This window comes from Tympanuchus pallidicinctus, unplaced genomic scaffold (assembly GCF_026119805.1).
Source record: "Tympanuchus pallidicinctus isolate F22 unplaced genomic scaffold, pur_lepc_1.0 scaffold5, whole genome shotgun sequence".
Lineage (NCBI taxonomy): Eukaryota > Metazoa > Chordata > Aves > Galliformes > Phasianidae > Tympanuchus > Tympanuchus pallidicinctus.
The window spans coordinates 69,660,727-69,680,808 of record NW_026294769.1 but is presented as its reverse complement, the minus strand read 5'-3'; the positions used below and the strand labels follow the sequence as shown (position 1 = coordinate 69,680,808).

The window sequence follows — 20,082 nt, the reverse complement described above, 5'->3', positions numbered from 1 at the left end:
TTACTTATTGCTTGCTGTGGAAAACGCTGCAAAAATGCAGTTGTAATATAGTGAGAGATGATGGCAGGGAAATTCTTTCCCAACTTTGAGAGTAACTGGTAAAATCAACTTAAATATTCAAATGTTGGAAATAGACTTTTTTTCACTATAATCAGAGTAATCAGAGGTGTTCCCTTCCCCCGCTCCCTCCCCCCCCCCCATTTATTACTCAAGACATTTGCATCAGTGTAAATGTTAACATGAAATCTTAATATTCCCTGGATCCCCAACAAATTTCCAATGCATTCTTCAATAGTCAGTATCAGAAAATAACACATGCTGCAGACGAGCCACTTGGTGTAAAGATTTTACCTAACATTGCTTATTCAAAGTAAATTAGGCCTAAGATTTAGTTTTTGGTGTAATGAGACTCAGTGAATGCAAGAAAAATACATCTGATGGACGTATAACAAGAATGGGACACTCGTGTTTTTTTTCCCCTAAATATTATTTGCAAAGCACAAGGATTTGAATTATCAGGATTTTATTTGTTACAAATTATCACAACCACAACTGAAATAGAGCAGAAAGCATTGAGTAAGCAGAACTGTAAGATACAAGATTAATCAAAGTGTAAAAGCCTCATTCAGGACTACTACTAGAAAACCAGTGATTGCATACCAGAGAAAACAATTCTATGCAAACACCAAGTGAAAGAGAATAAGCAGCATAATACAACTGACAGGAATTAAAATACCATGTTATACAAGTTTCTGAAGGAAACTGGATTATCACTAGTACTTATGAGTTTTGTTTGGTGTTTTGTGTTTAGCTAATACATAAAGTTCCAGAAGAAACACTGATCCTCCATTTAATTTACCCATGTTGTTCATATATCAGGCAATCTATTTCCAAAAGCGTATTTAAAGTCTAGTCATGAGAATTCACACGCGCTTCAAGTTGCTGCGTAAGGCTAAGAGTCACTAAAGGAATGTGAAGTTGCATTATTGCTTTGTAACAGGAACTTAAATGAAAATTCTTTATTGAGCTCCAAGTAGAACATTTTGAGTCACTAAACAAATAAGGGTTCATATATACAATTATTTTAAAAAGTATATAACATTATACACTTTAAGGCTTTAATACAAGAAATACAGAAACAGAGTTTTCATACTCCGAAGCCTGTCTCATTGTTGCCTAGGCACATGGACAAGTACAATGTTCTAAGCAGTCAGTAGTTAACATGGCAGAAGATCCTGAAAAAGAGAAAAGCAGAATTTATTTGTACACAGCCTGAGAGTAGTAACTACTAGTTTTCTGAAGACTGTCAGAAGGATTAGGCAATAATGTGTACAATAAATACACACAGACTTAGGGAAACCACTGCAAAGACTGCTGTCATTGAATTCAGTGCAAGTGTGATAATAGGTTCAATAAAGGCAAATAATTGTGTCACTATAATCGTATTATTTGACCAATAACAAAGCAACTGACCTGTGCAAGAACATAAAATCCTACTAGAATGAATCAAGCAACATTTATTCGTTCATTTAGTTTTGCCTTAATAAAAGAAAGGCTGCCTTTTCTCCCTCTCACTTTGACTTAGGCCCCTTTTTAGATTACATTTCTCTTTGTTCAAAACTTAACAGATTTCATTTCATGGATTAGTCCAAAATTAGTCCAAAAAAAGAAAAAAAAATGCAACAGCTCAATATAATACTAGTGCATGTTATCTCAGAAAGTGTCAAGAAAAATTTCATACCACAAGTTTGCAGTTTCTACAAATATGCAGAATTTTAGTTTTAAGTGATGTAAACAAATTTTCATAGGAGAAATAAAATCTATCAAAGTGAAGCATGAAAGAAGGAAGACTTACTGTATTTACCATTCTAACTACCGTTCTGCCCTACATATGTATACTTTTTTTCTTAAAAGATTTTTTGAAATTCTCTTCTCATTAGTAGAGCAAATAAAAAAGGACTGAAATGGTCAGCTTTCCTGTCGAGGTGGGACATGTATACCAAATGGCAGCAGCACATGGCTGAGGATTATTACATCTCCTGTCAGAAGCAGATATGGCACAAGACCACGGCTGATATTTCTGACTACAGAATGAGTGTGTGCCTTTCGTCATGAGATTAGTTTACAGATGCGACCAGCAATATCCAATCATGTGCCATCACATTACACAATGGTGGCTGCAAATGTCCTCTGAGTGTTTGCACAGGGACACCTGATTATTATTTTTATTTTTCCCTCCAAACAGAATGAAGAAAATTAAGGTTTATAGAACTTGAGGACTGTATAGCAGAGAAACTGAACACGTTCATCCTTCATACTAACAAAGGATAACATCAAAAAATACAACTTGCATAAGCATTCCAGAAGGTTGAATTAACTTCTGATTCACTGGTTCACTGGTACTCACCAAGCCCAACCACTAGCCATTTTTGCTTTAAGCCATACAGTTTCATTGTATATGCAAACGAATACTTAATGATTTACATGAAACATCATTATCTTTCAGCAGATAAAGAGGGGATAAGAATGAAGGGGACAGATCTTTAGCAGGATCTGCTGGAATACAATAAAGATAAATGGTTTCAAACTAAAAGAGGGGAGATTTAGATTGGATGTAAGGAAGAAAGTCTTTTACAATAAGGGTAGTGAAGCACTGTAACAGATTGCCCAGAAATGTGGTGGATGCTCCACTCAAGGTCAAGCTGGACAGGGCTACAAGCAACCTTATCTAGCTGTAGGTATCCCTGTTCGCTACAGGGGAATTGGACTAGATAACCTTCAAGGGTCCCTTCGAACTCAAACAATTTAATGTTTATATGGTCTTGAATGTGTCAATAGAGATTTAAACAATTTTACTGTGTGTTTTTTAAAAAGATGCTCTGCTTTGCTGCTTCTAGCAGCTACTTTTTCTCTCATTTATAGAATCTTTGCTCTTCGAACCCATTCAGCAGAAATCTTCTCCAAGCTTTCCTAACCTTTATAAGGTCCTCTACTTCAAATCTTCGCAGTAATCTCAAAATTGTTCTAAAAGCATATTTATATGTACAAAAAAATTCTTTAGCTTGTGACAGTTGCCTCCTAAATATACTATGCAATACAATGTATAAAATATTTTAAGTATGGAGCTCTAAGTCATGTCCTCTACAGGCAATGAGTGCATGGGGTTAGCAGTAAGAATAACTGGTCCAACTAGGAAGCAAAGAGAATATCTGTGCAGAATAGTTCAATTATTTCTTACTTTATGTACTGGATTTATCAGAAACAGCACAGCTAGCTATTCTATAGCTAATGTTTCTCAGTGACTTGCAGTCCATTTGTGCCAAAATTCACTTTGCTTCTTGTGCAGAAATGCTCACCTTTAAATCTTTTTACAAAATGCTTTATTCAGCTTTATAAAACCACTTTAGACAAGCCTGCTGACCAGATCAGGATTTGAAGTTCTCATTTGAACGTCAGTAGCATAAAATTACATTCACTTTCACTCACTTTCTCCTTTGATGAAGTTCTTAATTAGCTGAAACGCTATCAAAGGTAAATATACCTTTCATTTCCCAGTCTCAGATACATTTACACAATAAGCAAACAGCCAGAGGACAGTGTCTGTCTGCACACCAGTACAGTTTAAGATCCTGTTTAATGACAATTGAAAATCATGCCTTTTCCCAGAGGAATTGAAAATGGCCAGTGATTTTATTGTATTCTATTTCAGTACCTTTAACCATTATGTAATTAATTACGTATAAAAAATTAAGGACCCGATCAGAAGCTCTATTATTTATCTAATAACTTCAGAGATGAACAAAGGTACCTACCAAAGCATCAGAAGATTAAGGTTTTTGTTTTTGTCTTGGCTGTCCAAGGAGTTGAGTTTCCTGGCAAGAGAAAAAAAACATTTTACTAAATCTGAAATATTTTCAAGTAAAAAATAAACAATATAAATTGAACTATAATAGAAACTTAATGATTAACAAAGCTTCAGATAACATTTGCAATGTTTAAGTTACTAGAATTTATGGAAAAATAATATATTACAAACTACTGGTTATGAGGTTTTACAGTTGTTTAATAGGGAATAGTTTGTCCACATTTAACTATCTAAGCTAAGGATTTTAGATTACTAACACAAATTAAACGTTTTAAAATGAGAATTTAGGTGTTCTTGAAACCTTTCCTACATTCTAAAATGAAACTTTCTAAGTTGTAGTCTCCCTGTTTTTATTGGTTAAACTAAAATAAATTAGTGAGATTAAAATCTTATTGGATTTATTTACCTTTGCAAATGAAGACCGTTTTAAGGGTTACACATCCTCTGCCTCTGACGAAAGCGACCTCAATTAGTCAAGTCAGAAAGTCTTTAAAAGCTTTGTGTTTATTGCTTCCAGCACGGAGCGAGGTGGTCATTAACGTACCAAAATTCTCATAAAAATTCCAAAGTTGCACTAGTGAAAAAACGCTCAACAAGGTGAAAACTAGTCACATCGTTTTCAGAAAATTCATTAGCTATTTTAACCCATTTTTTACAAAAATATTTTGATCTAATGTGGCACTCAAGCAGATCCATACCATTTGGATACTTTAAACAGCATTTATATCTACTGTGAGTATATGAAGGTACATTTAGGTTTATACCTTGTTTTTAAAAAAAAGTTGTGCCATGTTTAATATAAGCCTTTTATGCTGATTGCTGTTAAATGGATTTCTCCCTGTTTACTACTATTTATGAAGTTTTATTATAAGATAGAGCATAAAATTAATCTCACACACACTGATTTTCTTTCAAAAGTTTATTTAGTATCAAGCAAGGGTAAAACTTTGCTTAACACTACAGAACATTTCAAGACTTGAGTTACAAAATACCACATTATTTGCATTTGTAATTTGCTTCCCTTTTTACGCATGTTTGCAAAGAGAAAAAAACTAGCAAATGGCCGAAAATAAAAACTAAAAACTAAGTTGTTGAAAACCTTTAAAATAAAAGGTTACGCTTATGTTAAAAGAACAGACTAACATATTTAGTAAACCTAGTTTAACACTAGTTAATCAAAGGTTATTTTTTTGATCACCTATTTTTCAAATACAGTTTGGAAATAACAAAGTTCCTTGTTTTACATATCTTTCTGTCCAGGTTGTTCTTTCAACAAAATATTTTAAGCTCAGTCCATCCATTCAGATTTTTAAGCGCTTTGATTTAATAAAAAGGGATTGTTCATAGAAAAAATTACTTTGAACAGTATACAGGACTGGTGGAGATTGGATATTTCACAACATCAGACAGTACAATCAGTATCTGGCATATGGCTGGTCTCTGTAGACTCCTTTTGTCGTCCTTGCCGAAGGTGCCTTGTGTCTCGAGTTGGTCCATTCTTCTTGTCCTACAAGAGGAGAAAACACAGTTAGACCTCTTTCAGTATTTTCCAATGCTGTACTTTTTTCTTAATTGTGAATTCAACGGAAATGCTATTTACTGAAACCAAGGTATACAAATGGAAGTTTAACACCTGGTAAAAAAAAAGTGGATGGAACAGATCTGAATAAGCTAGCTTAGTCTTTCAGCCAACAACAGCACACAGTGTGACAAAACTTAAGGTGAAAAGATCCAAGATTCTGGCATTCAGCTAAGCCTCCATAGTGCAAAGGTAAAAAATGCCAGGTACATTAACAGACTAATAATTACACTAGAATGAAATAACTGAAGAATATGAGTTATATGTAAGCAACTCAGAAATAAATTTATTTTGATCAATACAAATTTAGGCTTAATTCATATATGCAATCTAATAGTGAAAAGCCACAACTTCACTGCAAACACTTGTGGCTTTTAAAAATCTTGAGACAACTGACTTCATTGAACACTCACTTCCTCTAACTGGCAAGGAATATGATGGTAGGTTATAAAATTAAGGAGCAAGATACATCACATGTTGGAATTCTGACAGCAAAATAACTTTGTCAAAAATGTGTGCTATAGTTAATGCTTCATATTTTCATATGCCATTTTCATGGTCATAGATATTAAGAAAAAATAGCAACACATCTTATTAAATGAAAATCAGAAGGCAATGTCAGGCATTCATAACAAGAGGAAGATTCAGGACCAAGTGCAGAATTTAACAAAACATGACTTAGGTATGCTCTAAAATGTAAGCACAAGTCAGAATACCACATAATCCCCCAAAAAAAGAAATCCCAAAAGCAACCATACACCTTCTAGACCTGTATTCTGAGAACTGCTCTGCACTAAGCATAAAGGTGTACACTTGAATCCAGTGCTATTCAGAAACTAAATGTGAAATCTAAATGGCTAGATACAGTAATCTGAAATGTTCAAGTCAATAGAACAAAAATATTACAGTCAACAAACAAAGAACCCACTGTACTTCTTTGAATGATAAAACAACTTCCTCTGATGGCAGATATGTGCCTCAGCTGACACAATTAGGAAATCGATAATTTCAAGAGTACAATTTAATCATCTCTTTATAATAGTCTAATTCCAGCTGTTTTATTGAAAAACAAAAAAAGGGCAGGTTACCTGCAGTGCCTAGGCTACATATCACACTGAGGTGTGAACATCTGGACTAATAAGTAAAAGATGCAAGTTCAAATTTCACTGTAAGGCTAGAAGAATTAAAATTTACTTTAGCCATCTGGTAACAGAGTAATATGCATGAAAAGCAACCTCTGGGGCTTATTCATTACAGTGAAAATAAGGATCATATTAAGCAAAAGAACACTGGCCACACAGCAAAGGCAGCTGCCAAAGGTGTAAGAAATTAAAAACTATTCTAGCTTTTAAGCACTGCTGTAAAGAACAGTTTACATGTAAAAGGCAGTGTTATTTAGTAGTAAGCACAGGTTGAGGAGACTTAACTGTATTTTTGCATTCTTGAAATACTCTTAGAAATATCATACTTTGGCAAAGAATTTACTTACGTATATCTATCTATCAATACCAAATGAAAGTGATGTGGGATAAAGAAATTTCAAATTGGTACCTCTTTTGATGAACTGATTTTTCTCTTAAGCAAAAAGAACCAGATTAAAAAGGTGAAATTGTAGAAACTATCATTAGGTATATTTATAGAATCATAGAATGGTTTGGATTGCAAGGGATCTTTACGATCAGCTAGTTCCAATCCCCCTGCTATAGGCAGGGACATCTCTCTTTAGACCAGCTTTATCAAGACAAGGATCTTGGTTGAGGTAATTTTTGTTTCCACAGGAAATGTTTTAAAATATAATTAAAGAAATACTCACGAAATTCTTTTAAGTTCTAAAATCCTGTGACATGCACGACTCAGAATCACAACTCTCATACTATGCACTAGCAATCCTCAAATGTATGATATTTGAATGATCTAGATTTTAATTTCTCTGATCTCTAGCCAGAGTTTTAATATTTATCCCTTAAGCAAAGGTGCCTTTTAACATGCTTTATGACTCTAATCCATAACAGATTCCTTTAATTAAACCTGTCACTACCACACTTCTACCTCAAAAAATGTGATCTTTACTACTGGCATATGGTTTTTGCTTCATTACACATTGTTTTGTCTCTGGATGAGTAACTCCCTGCCCTCATGTCTATTAGCCACCTAAAGTACTTCCACAACCTTTACCTAATGACTCTGCTTGATTTCACAGGACTGATGCACGACAATGAAATAATGCAAAAAGAGCACAAAAGTTTTAAATGCATTTGGTTCGGCTCTGTGTCAGAGAAGTTCAGCATATTCTTTGCTGGTACTGAGTTCACCACCAGATATGCTGTACTAGAAACATTTACTTTCAGCAGCAAACATCTGTTGAACGAAGGACAAACAAGGCCTTTTTTTTAGTTTAAATCTCACTGAATGAGACATGAAAATGATCATATATATTTGCATTTGCAAATATATTTGCAGCACAATTTAGACTGTTCTCTTTTAGTTTGTTTCTTTGATTTCAGATTCACATGAGTACACTAGCTAATAGACCACAAAAGCCTCCTGCAGTGTTCACATGTTCACATGTGGACAGTACAGGAATTCCTAGCAGCTGTTAGCCACTGCAGAACTGAAGTCTGCCTTACGGAAATTCTGCATCTTTGATTACATTATTTTTTCAGACATCTTTACTACTGTAGTCACTCAGCTCAAAGCCACTCACCATATGATTCATATGTTTCTTCACTCAGCCCATGGCCGTAGTCATAGTAATCAGCTCCACTGTACAGGAGGGAAGCGGGAAGGAAAATAAGAAATAAAGCAGTTAGATTTTTTTAAGAAACAGTGCTTACCATTACGCTTTCTGACTTCAAAAAGGAGAATCTAGAATGTAGATGTGTCCCAAGCTAAAGAAACTAAGTATTCAAGTGACAATGCAGCTAAAAGGTCCTCACTTTCACTGATGAGAAGGAAAACCAAAACACATTTACATTTGTTTAGGTTGATTTTGTCCATCACTGAGACCCTAGCCCATAGTGCAAAATGTTACACGAGAATTTTACATTTATCATTACACCTACAGATGAGAAAGTTGAAAAACTTAACAGTGCCAAAGATTATCAGGTAATGTTCCGGAACTAATTCCTTTGCTATCATTGTCTACTACTACCTAGTGGCCTGAATCTTTGAATTCAAAGAAAAAAAAACAAAAACAAATAAAGGATAAGTGAGGGTTATACATCTCCTACATGTTTGCAGAGTTCAGCATCTTCAAAACGAGACAGATGTGCACAAATGCAAAGGCTATCACTTGAACAAATAGAAAAGAAATAATAATCAGAATTTCAAAGCTTAAAGAAGGACTCTGTAGTTATTAGTATTCAAAAATTTGTATGAATACTGTAACGATGGACTAGAACAGTCTTCCATTTCATAATGACATTTTCTATTCACAGTAAGATCACTGAATGGAATCTAGAGAACAAGCACGACTAAAAGTGATATTTCCATCATCCTTTCATATTTTGTATAATTGTAGCTATGTATAGGTTGTTATATATTGCCCATTCCATCCATTATGTAAGAAAAGCCTATTAGACACCTTTACAGCACATTAAAAATAAGTGTCTCATTTTCTTTTCTTTTCTTTCTAACCACAGGCAGAGCACAAATATGATAATTGGAAAATATATACTCCACAAGCTGATGTCACCAGATCTTTACCTGCTCGGTAAAGAAATCCTTGTGAAATATGATCATTAACAAGAAATTGCAAATACTGACAAAGCATTTTCAAAATTAGATGGATTGCTAACAAAATAAAAACCAGAGTGAAAAGGCAATTTATAGAGCCTTAACATGAACTTGCAGATAGAACATTATAATACAAATAATTTCTAAGTCACAATCACTTCTAAGCTGAACAAGATCACTTTGGTTTTTGACTAGCAAGTTCTGGATTCCAGAAAATAATCTAAACCAAATACAGTAAAGCCCTGATGTGTGCAAATATGTATCTGAAAACCGTAGCTGAGTGCTTTTTAATTGTGAATGTAAAACCTCCTGAACAAAAGCGTTAACAGTGTTAACAGTGCACTATGAAACCCACACAATATATCTGTGCCCAATCGAAATATTGTATGTGTTTGTCAGCCCGTGTGATATACAACACAGAAATAAGGTCAAAGTTTGAAGCCTAACACATAACATAATCTTTTCCTGCAGCAGCCAGTGATAGAACAGTCTTTATTCTGACAACCAACCTGAAATTGACGTGCACTATCCCTCCACACAGTACGTGATTATTTATTTTAAAACTGTCAAGCTTAGAGGCCTGTAGCAGCTGAGCCCTATTCCCGTATCTGTCAATCCTGTCAGAATGACTTCTGCAGGGTTTCATTTCATGGACTTAAATATCTATTAAACAAAAAGTGACTCATTTTACATTATGTAAACTGAAAAACAAACAAACATCTGAAAATCTTCTGCTTGCACTAAAAGGATATCATGACTTATCCATATTAATCGTCCGATCCTTCAAAATTAATAATCTACATAAAAATAGAAATAATAATAGGAAGGAGAAATTGCCCAGTGAAATGCAATACTTCTTCCTTCAATTTTTCCCTCTTAGTGAGGAAAACCAGCTTTTTTTTTTTTCCTTAAAAAAGGAAAAATCTCCATTTTACACATGGATATCACAATTAATTTTGGAACTGATGGAAGGCAGAGCGTTTTCAGAAAACAACTGAGGAAAACTTCCAAGCAGAAAAGGTGTTTTGTTTTAAGACTAGGTTCATAAATGTCACCTTTGTCCTACAGAATCACACACAACAACAATGTAAAAAGAACAAGTAAGGATCTTTTTAGCTAGAGGTCCTACATGACAAACCCTGACTGGAAGAATCGTATCTGAGCAGAACTTTTCCATAAGGACAAGCCTCTTTCTATCCCCCCCTCAGATCTTTATGCACAGCTGCCACTGATATCAAAATCCATCTGTCAACAGCAAACAGGAATATGCATGTCCTAAGTATTACTGCCAAGACAACGATCATCGTAGCGAAGCTTCTCATCTTCACAACTGTCTTGAACATTAAGTTGAGTATATGTTCTTAATGCTTTTGTGGATCATTAAAATAGATTCTGTAACCTAGTTTATAGAAGGGTAGCATGAAACCAGGACATCAAGAGAAGATTGAAGTCCTTTCTCAGATCTTATAGATATATTTTTTACTTACTGCACAGCTATAACATTTCTTGGTGGATGTTTCTTTGGCTCGTGTTCTCAGCCTGCATCTCAACTTATATCTAATACAGAAAGCAGTTGAGACCTATTCGTGCATTTTTATAAAATACAAGAAAATGATGCAATCACTCTTAAACTACATCCCATTTTAATCTCATAATACAAATAGCAAATCTATTTCCTATAATCCAAAAAGATGACCACAGTGCCCTCTCAAGGATTCTCTTAGCTATCACTATTTAGAAATTATTTTTTATGGCAAGAATTGTAATATTTTTTACTTGTGTTGAAGAACAGTGAAATGCCTTCATAAACATCTGCATTTTGAAGCTACCCACCAGGCACAAAACTGGGTCTATGTATTTCTAGCAGAACTGTTTTTCCTTAAAGCAAACAGTCTTACCACATGGAATGTCTGGTTACTGGTATCCATAAACTCATTCAAGTTGTTTACCCCTGGACTCCACTCTCATCATATTATCTCAAAAAGGAAAACACAAAGGACAAGCAGCAGCAGTGACTACAGTGCACAATGCAAGTGAGATGACTTCTCAGGAATGGCAGTAGTAGGAACCTATAGTACTACTGTGAAACCAGTCTACAGTAACAATCCATTCCATGGATTCTATGGGAAAGACAAAATAAAATGTCAACATCAAACCAAAAAGCACCAGCAGAGAAACCAACAAGTAGAGCTACTGGCATTTTGGTTTACCATGAGAATTAGAACCAAATCCCAACCAATCCCCACATCACATTTCTCTGGCTTGCAAAGCAGTCTAAGCATAGGAGAACAAGACTGCTATCAAAGGACACAAAACTGGAAGCCCTGAACAATCCAGATGTGTACCAATGTGTTTCAACAGCTAAACAAGGATAGAAATTTGAACCAACATGAACATTAACGCTGAAGAATGTGCTTTCTTCCCCACATTTCCAAACAGACAAGAACTCTCAGCACAGTGGGAACAATGGGGATAACGAAGATCTGAATGGCATCAGTTAGACTTTGTAGAGTTAAGTAAGGCACTCCTCTTCATCTTGCATTAAAAAGATGAATCCACTTAACAGCAAATGTTTGTTTGTTGGCCTTCTGTGGGTCTGTGTTGTGTGTTCCAACTGCATTACACATTGTTCTCATTTGATGTGATTATATCACAATAAAATTTAAATTCTGATGGGTGCTAACTGATTGTTTTTCATGGCACCTCACGCCATAATTGTACAACTTCCATCTGCCAGTTATTTCTTCTAAAGCAAAACTCAAGAAGGAAGAGGAAAAAAAAAGTACAAATTTAACGTTTTTCTGCAACTGTCTTCCTTTTCTAAGATTTGCCCAATTAAATAGATATTCTCCCACCAATGGAAACAAGTAAAATTTTTCTTCCCTTCCAATAAAAGCAAATACATCAGGGTAACCTCCAATAGATAAAGCTACAGTTTTCAATTAATGCTCATATGCTTATGTTCTGTAACATAAAAATGTGTCCTGAACTGATAAAGACCTTTCTCATGTCTCTGTCATATGCCTACTGTTCACTGGCTTCCAAGAAAGCATGAGCTTTCAGTGAAGTTCCTTCTTCACCTAACATCAGGGAAATCAATCTTATTTATTTATATTTTTGAGTCTTCTGCAAGTCTGAAATTATGATGCCATCTATTTTCTTGCTGTAAACGATGTAATCTTCATTCCTTCCCTGTCTTTCAATGGAACTGGTTACTACATATGACAACTTTAAACTTATTTCCAAGTGAATAATTTGTAAACCCTTGAAGTCCAATCATCCAGCTTTTGTCTCCGAAGATCATACCTCTGGGATCCCTGCTGCTGCATACTGAGGCTTAGCAACTAGGTATTTCTAAATTCATTTAATCACCCTAAACTTAGTCTTCATTATTGAAGCTTAAGTCATCTTCTTAAGTAAAAGCTTAAGTCACAACTGTGTATTCCAAAATTCATTTTACGCTACTCAATATAAGGTCTGACAGTCTTCATTACTGAAGCTTAAGCTACCTTCTTTTTAGAAACATACTCTAATTAAATTTAAGCACTAAAATTAACGTATTTTTAATTTGTGACTAATTCCAGAAGTAACCATTAACATCTTCATAGCCTTTATGTTCAAAAATATTCACTGTTAATTATTTTTTCTCCTTATCAAGTATTTCTTAAGCAGGTCCAATTTTACCTACCCTTTTCTCACACCGTTCCACCTGTATAATCAGTCAAGGAAAGATTTCTAAGTCCCACCAAATACCCTCTTTAATTATACTGTGCCAATTCAACCATACTGTTTTTAAGATTCTGTACAGACACCTAAGTTCAATTAAATCGGTCACATAAAATGAAAAAATTGTCTGGCATCAAGTTCTGTTTTTAGATTTCTCAATTACTCACAATTTTACACTACTCTGCTGTACGTTACTTTACTTCTTTGTACAGCTTTAACACCATTCAAAGATTTTTCCAAGGTCTCTGGATCATTTATTATTATGTGCACTTTGTATGTTTTCAAAAGACTGAGAAACAGTCACAATAAACTTAAACATAAAAACCAGGACAAACTAAAATTAGGTATCTAAAAATGTTTTTTCTTAAGTATTGTTATTACAATTTCAAATTAATTATATTTCTTAAGTAGTGAACTAGTGACATTCACTAATGCCTACATAAAGATTCTGAAAAATTTTCCCCGTTTTTTGGAACGTACAATGTGAAATACTTGTGCTATGATTTTTTTTCCTATATGAAGTTTTCTTCCATCATTACACTGAACTGGCTTAGTTCATTCCTTAGTTAATTCCTGTGTACTGAGGCTTCAGATCAGTGATTTTTGTAACTTTTTAATTGAAACACATGTGCTAGAATCACAGTTAAAAGTGACTGTGCCATTGAGACACTAACATTTTATCTTCTCACACCTTCACAGATGACAGAAAATTATGTATCTAAAGAAGTACCTGAGGAACCAGATATGACAAAGTGTAGAAAGAAATTTCTTCCAAAAACTGAGCCTAAAAATTAAACAGGAAACCACATGGCAGAGATTTTCCGTTAAAAAATATAAATTACCTTGTGTATGATAATGCTTTTGAAGCTTTATTTGTGCAGAACTACAGCCTACAACAAGCTTCTATGTAGCAGGTGCTCATAAGCAACAATAAACAAATTGCAAAATAGTGGCCATTCTTACTATCCCAACAATGCTGTGAATTGATTTGATTTATAAGCCAGAGCATGAAATACTAACTGCAACTAGCATTAAAATCCAGAGAATCACATCCTGAAAAGCTACACTAACAGACACTGTTTTGCATATAATGCATATTTATGGATCCTGGAAATGCTTGAATGCTGACAAACTAACTTAATGTAAATTTAAAACACCGAGCATCACCAACAAAATGATAGCAATTAACATGGAAATGCCAACAGCAACACCTAAATAAGCTAGCTTCAAATCCATCTACTCAACTCTTTGCAAAATCCCTCCATTCACAAACAGTAACGTTGCCTGCTTTTGTATAACAGTTACTAAGCACAGTTTAAGAATGTAACTGAAAATTTGAGTTCTTGGTTGAAAATGCACAGGACCACATTTCTGCGCCTGGGCTAGAAGTACAACCTCAGAATCAGGTTGCTGAAACTAAGGTGCCACTTCAGTGGCACTAGAAGAGGGACTGAAAAATCTGGAGAACTTTGGCCAATTAATTTACCTATATTAATTCAGCATCAGTTGAGCAACACCACTATCTGATCTTATACCTTTGTTTCTTTATCTTGATGTAACATCCAGTAATATTTTCTTCATTAACTACCTCAAGCTACTAACAACAAACTTCCTCAAACCTTTCCAACCAGAGTCCTTGCACGGGCTTCTGCAAAAAAAATTGTCTCGAATCACTCACTTGATGAATGGTGAAGAATAAGGCTTCACTGCATGGCATCTATAACACTGGTGTTTTAACACTCTTAGCAATTGCCACATGTACATTTTTTTTCTCAGGCTTTTAGACAAATGATCTGAAGTTGCATCATGCACTGTTCCTTCAATACATTAAGGAATAAGCACACTGAACTGCATGGAAGATGCATTGAAAGGTGGACTGAAGAGAATTTGTAAATCCGCTCAAAAAGTTCAGATTAGCTTGACAAGATGGCACTGAAGTTTGCAGACAAATTGCTGTTATTTGAATGCATTGCATTTTGGTGTAATTTAAAGTGGAAATAATTGTTCAATATGCAAGAAAAGTGACTGAGAAACAATGCTTGAGGCAACAGCACAATGGTTGTTGCTGAGAAAAATTTGGAGGATTAAGAAGGAAAAGCGGAAAGCAGAGAACAGCATAGGAAACCAGAGAAAGCCAGCAGTTATTTTAAGTGCTAACCTTTCCCTGTTTTTAATCAGCGTTTAGATTAAATTCTTCTGCAATGGAGTCAAGATCACTCAGACTGAAGATCTAAAGCAACTTTAAAATAATAACAGTTGCAAATTAAATACCAAATGACTACACAACTACAGGAATGACTTACTGTTTTTGGCCCTGAACAGGCACAGGTATACAGTTATATGAACCATTTCTTTTATAGTAGACTGCTCAACTCCACTGTAGTTAAAAATAATGAAAATAGTCATTATCTTTTTTTTTTTTTTCCTGACGAAAAGTTTTCAATGCTAGCAGAAAAGCCTGAAGAGTTACCAGAAACTTCTGAGTGGCACAAGCAGACAGATGGGGTTCTCTAATTTTTTTTGTGCTACAGTAGCAGCATTATCCATTCTCTTGATAGCAAACTTAAAAGCAAACAGTAAACCTTTAATGCTGCTGGAGAGGTAACAAACCCACCCCCTTTCTCAGCAACCTTATCACTTAATCTGAATTTTAGTAACAAACCTCATTCTCTGGCATGTTAACTCTCTGCAGCATCTGTCACTGCTATGAATGGTTGATCATAAGTACCTCTGTAGTCATCTCAATGCTATTAAGCAGATGGCAACGCTAAATCCGAATGATGTAGTACATCTCCCTAGTGGACTTTGTTTCCATACACTACCATTATTCTACAATTCCTCAGCGATAAATCTTACGTATTCTAGAGAACATTTAACAGTGAACTGACAACGCCAATTGATTTATTAGCACCAGTTTCTCTTTGCCCTATTATCGTCTTCGCAAACACTTGTGCAGCTCATGTATGGAGCCACTAAGGGACAAAAGCACATTTGCTCAATTTGCAACACATTTCAGAGATTAAAAATCAACAGATTTTTTTCTTCACGTAAAAAAATCTCAAGATTGATCTACCAGCTAAAAAGTAAGACCCCACTAAATTCTCTGGTTTCTTCCACAACATTCTTCTCTACATTTTTGTACTAAAATTGTTCTAGCACTAATACCAGACCACAAAAATGCCCACTACTTTCTGCAATAAATCTGAGTTAAAGACAGGAGCTCTAGATGGATTTGGGAAGTCTCTCAGAGTTGGTTACTTCTCACCGGTGACAGGATTAGAGGAAATGGCCTCAAGTTGCACCAGGGTAAGTTTAGGTTTGATATCAGGAAGAACTTTTTTTACAGAAGGGGTTGTTAAGCACTGGAATAGACTCTTCAGTGAGGCAGTTGAGTCACCATCCCTGGATGTGTTTAAAAACCGTTTGGATGTGGTGCTCAGGGACATGATTTAGCAGAGGGTTGTTCGAGTTAGGGTAGTACAGTCAGGCTGTGGTTGGACTTGATCTTTAAGGTCTTTTCCAATCAGAGTTATTCTATGATTCTAAGTTTGTGTTGTGTGAGCACGCACACACACAGTAAAGGGTGCTATCAAATCTACATGCATCGGACACACCCTCAAGTATCTGAACCAAGAGCCCCACAAGGAGATGCCACAGCAGTACCCTGTACTTACAACTCACACTCTACTGTAAGATCCTCAAGTTTTTGACGTAGCTCTTCAATATTTAATTACTATATGTTTTTATATGACAGATTTCCTGAAGGAATTACTGACTGCATAATAGGATATCTGTGCTGCATGACCAACTATCTTCAGCTCTATTTTTGCTGCTTTCTTTAGCATTTCCCTTAAATGATCAGAGCTCCTGGCCAGTTTTCATTGCTCTATAAGTAAAAGGCTGCTTCAATTGTTTGATTTTCAGAAGTTGAGAAATGTGTGTTAAATTCATTTTAGGTTGTTTTGCTTTTTATGAAAACACTGAACAGTGTTTAACCACCTTACTAGTTTGCCCTAATATAAATTTTGTCTAAGGATCCTCTGCAAAAAATTAGATGTAATTTAGTCACATCTCTTCTGAAAATCAGTTAAAATAACCAGTCAAGCTTAGCGCAGCTCCAAGGGATATCTTTTTAAAGTTTCTTTAACCATAACAAATAATTCTGATAAGAAAAAAACACATCCCCCAGCACTACAATTTGGGGCTTTGTCGCATGAACAAACAACTGTGGATAAGGAAATGTTTTAAATGAAAGCAACCTCTACAGGATTACAGGGCATTAAGATGGATCAGAACTTAGAAAGAACTCTGATGTTTCTCTCCTTATTAATGCTGTGACAGGCTTTAACTAAAGCTTCACATTGTGTACAACTTAGATACTTTCTTGTACTTGACAATGTTAAGTGAAACACCACTGAAATTTAAACAAACATGATGTGGTAGCCTCAAATGAGTAATAGGAATGAACTGCGTAAACAAATACAGATTCTGAGCTACCCCACTGCACTTAGAAATACACAATATGCTATTCTTCATATACTACACCATCCTAGTCTATCTCAAATTTGGCCATTTTTGGAAATTACACTAAACACATCAAAATTAAAAAGAATACTGGGGAGTACTGTTGTCCTGTATTGAATGGCTGAATTTGAAGAACTTATGCATACATCTTAAAGATGCAAAGAACAATTTGGAACTATTTCAATCCTAGTGCAAATTTCCATTTTTAACAAAGGAATCACTGAAATAAGGAAAATCTTTAAAAACAAAATAAGTATTCAAACCATCTCAACTTTATCACACAAGAAAATACATCTGTAAACATTAACCAGTTCTAATGAGGTGCAGGAACAGAATTCCTGCACTGAATAACTACTGCAAATGATTTAATAAACAAAACTCATCTTTTCAGTTTATTAGTCATCTCCCAAATTTCCTTGTTAATTTAGAATATCATTCTTGAGAAATCAGTACCAGAAGATACACTAAAATACTACTACTTTTTCAAAAGATCATTGCTTTGAACATACAAATGAAAATAAGAATACGTTTGTTATTAAATGTGTTTTAAACATGTGAACGCTCTCTATGCATAAACATCTTTTCTATCCATGCATCACAAGTGAGGTAAAATACAAAGAAAAGTTTAAGCTACGACAACAATTCTATTTTTCATAATTTCCTTCACAGAAAGAACACTGTAATGTAACTAAATATGATAAAACATCTCTTTGTGGTTAAAAAACATTTTGCAATATGGGCTAGTATTGATATTCAAATTAAATGCTATTAGTCTAGGTAGCTCAGATGGCTGTTGATAGTTACTACTTCTTGACTGCCAAGACAAACCTAATATTCTTTTCTGCCAAACTAGAAAACATGCAGAGAATGAGCATCCGTACCCCAAGAGAAATTACAAATGAACCATTTTTTGTTTTCTTTTAGCATACTTAACAAAATTATGGGAAAAATAGTATTTTGAAATTAAGTGGAGATCACAGAGTAATCAATTTGTGAAGCATCCCCTTCCATAACAAGTTTAAGCATATCAGAAGAATATATAATATCCACACATACACATATCATTGTTAGGGCTTTATTCATCAATTTCATCTCTTAGGAAAAAATTTGCTAATTTTAGTTCAAAGGAAAAGAAATCCTAGTGAAATCCTTAGCATGAAAAAGAAGCAAATTGTAGCAATGTTTTCAGTTTTGGCTCAGTCAAATTACTTGGTAATGAAATCTGATTGCTATGTGCAATAAACCCTGTTACCCAACACTAGAAGCAGTAAAATAGTACAGAATTACCAACATAAAAGTTGAGGACTATTCTGGTAATTTTCTTTTTGGGGAAAAAAAAAAAAATCTATTACCAGCAGCTGGTCTCTAAATGCCTACAGAGCATTGTGTTTTGGAGGTCCTACACTGTCTTTTTTTAAAAAAATCCATTTTTAGTAGCTTATAACACCATAGGAATCAAGTACCGTATATACAAAGGTAAAATTTCCCTTGTGTTAGTTCTCAACAGCAATGACATTGGAACGTTCCACTAAGATTTTCCACATGAAGTTGATGGGCACAGAGAAGAATTTATAAATACATCAAAATTTAAGTTGGGTGTGCCAACACTAAAGTAAAGCAGATGTCAGTTATAAACAGCTTTGATCTCAATTTTGCTTTAAATTGTTTTGTAGTCTTTCAGACTACACTGAAAAAAGTAGAGTAAATATTGTTGAAGCTAAATGCTATTTCTCTGATTCTTTCATTAACACACATCCAGCAGCATCTCCCTTCCCTTCCGTCTCGCTTCCAGAGGGCATGGCTTAAAGCTCTCGTTATTCCAAGCAACCAAATTACACTCAGTAAAACATGCACAAGAATCCCCTCTGCTTTTTCAAATGTATCCACTAGAAACAGCTCATACTGGGGATCATCATCGAAACTTTGTGTGACATGCTGTTTGCTGTTAATTCAAACTGATACCTAATACAAGTAGCTAGTACTTCACAGTTGTTTTTTTTGTCGCACTACTGGAAATCTGGACACCTTATTTTTCTATGTAAGTCATGTAATTTTCAAGTAACTTCTTTAAGCAAAAATCAAAGAAAATAAATCATTTTTAAGATATCACTTCTGTTTCTTTTCAACCACTCAGTAATTGATTTTCATACTGGTGGTACTAGAGACAAAACACAGCAGGTTATTTCCAATAAGCCTTTTATAATATTTTTTGTTGTCTAAAATAAACCTGAAAAAGTCTAAGTAAAATTAACTTTCTAACTGCACAGTATTTCAACTACAGAACTTGAAACTTACCTTTGTGCTTGAGTACTGTAGCTGTTGTCATACGAATCATAGCTTTGCTCATCATAAGCAGTTCCATAGCCATCATCGTATTCCTGAATGGATATAAAAGAAACATAAAATATTAACCCCTCAAAATACTTCACAAACAAGACAGTAACTCAGTTCTAAATATGATTGTACTCTCAAAAAACAGACATGACATATGTACACCCTAAAATGGCAAAATCTCGATGTTCTTGATGTTCACACCATACAGAAGTTGAATATGAAAACGGCTGACAACGACGCTGGGCTTTCCTTAAAGGATAAAATGTGGAAAAATAAAGAATTGCCACAAATTTACTACCAAGTAACACAATAAGCTGAA

The 20,082-nt window shown here is 34.7% G+C and overlaps 1 protein-coding gene across 3 annotated transcripts in view; it reads right to left on the bottom strand.

The window, feature by feature from the left end:
• Positions 1 to 504: 504 nt before the first annotated feature.
• KHDRBS3 (KH RNA binding domain containing, signal transduction associated 3) overlaps positions 505 to 20,082 on the bottom strand; it is an 80,459-nt gene continuing 60,881 nt past the window's right edge. For 2 of the 3 annotated variants that reach the window (XM_052703596.1, XM_052703597.1), the window contains 3 exons: positions 19,725 to 19,807; positions 8,149 to 8,207; positions 4,767 to 5,372 (listed from right to left, as the gene is read on the bottom strand). In XM_052703596.1, the coding sequence (XP_052559556.1) occupies positions 5,281 to 5,372; positions 8,149 to 8,207; positions 19,725 to 19,807 (234 nt within the window). In that variant the 3' untranslated portion in view covers positions 4,767 to 5,280. Of the gene's footprint in view, positions 1,236 to 3,812; positions 3,873 to 4,766; positions 5,373 to 8,148; positions 8,208 to 19,724; positions 19,808 to 20,082 lie in introns of those variants that run through there. The other variant, XR_008211125.1, reaches the window with a different exon arrangement.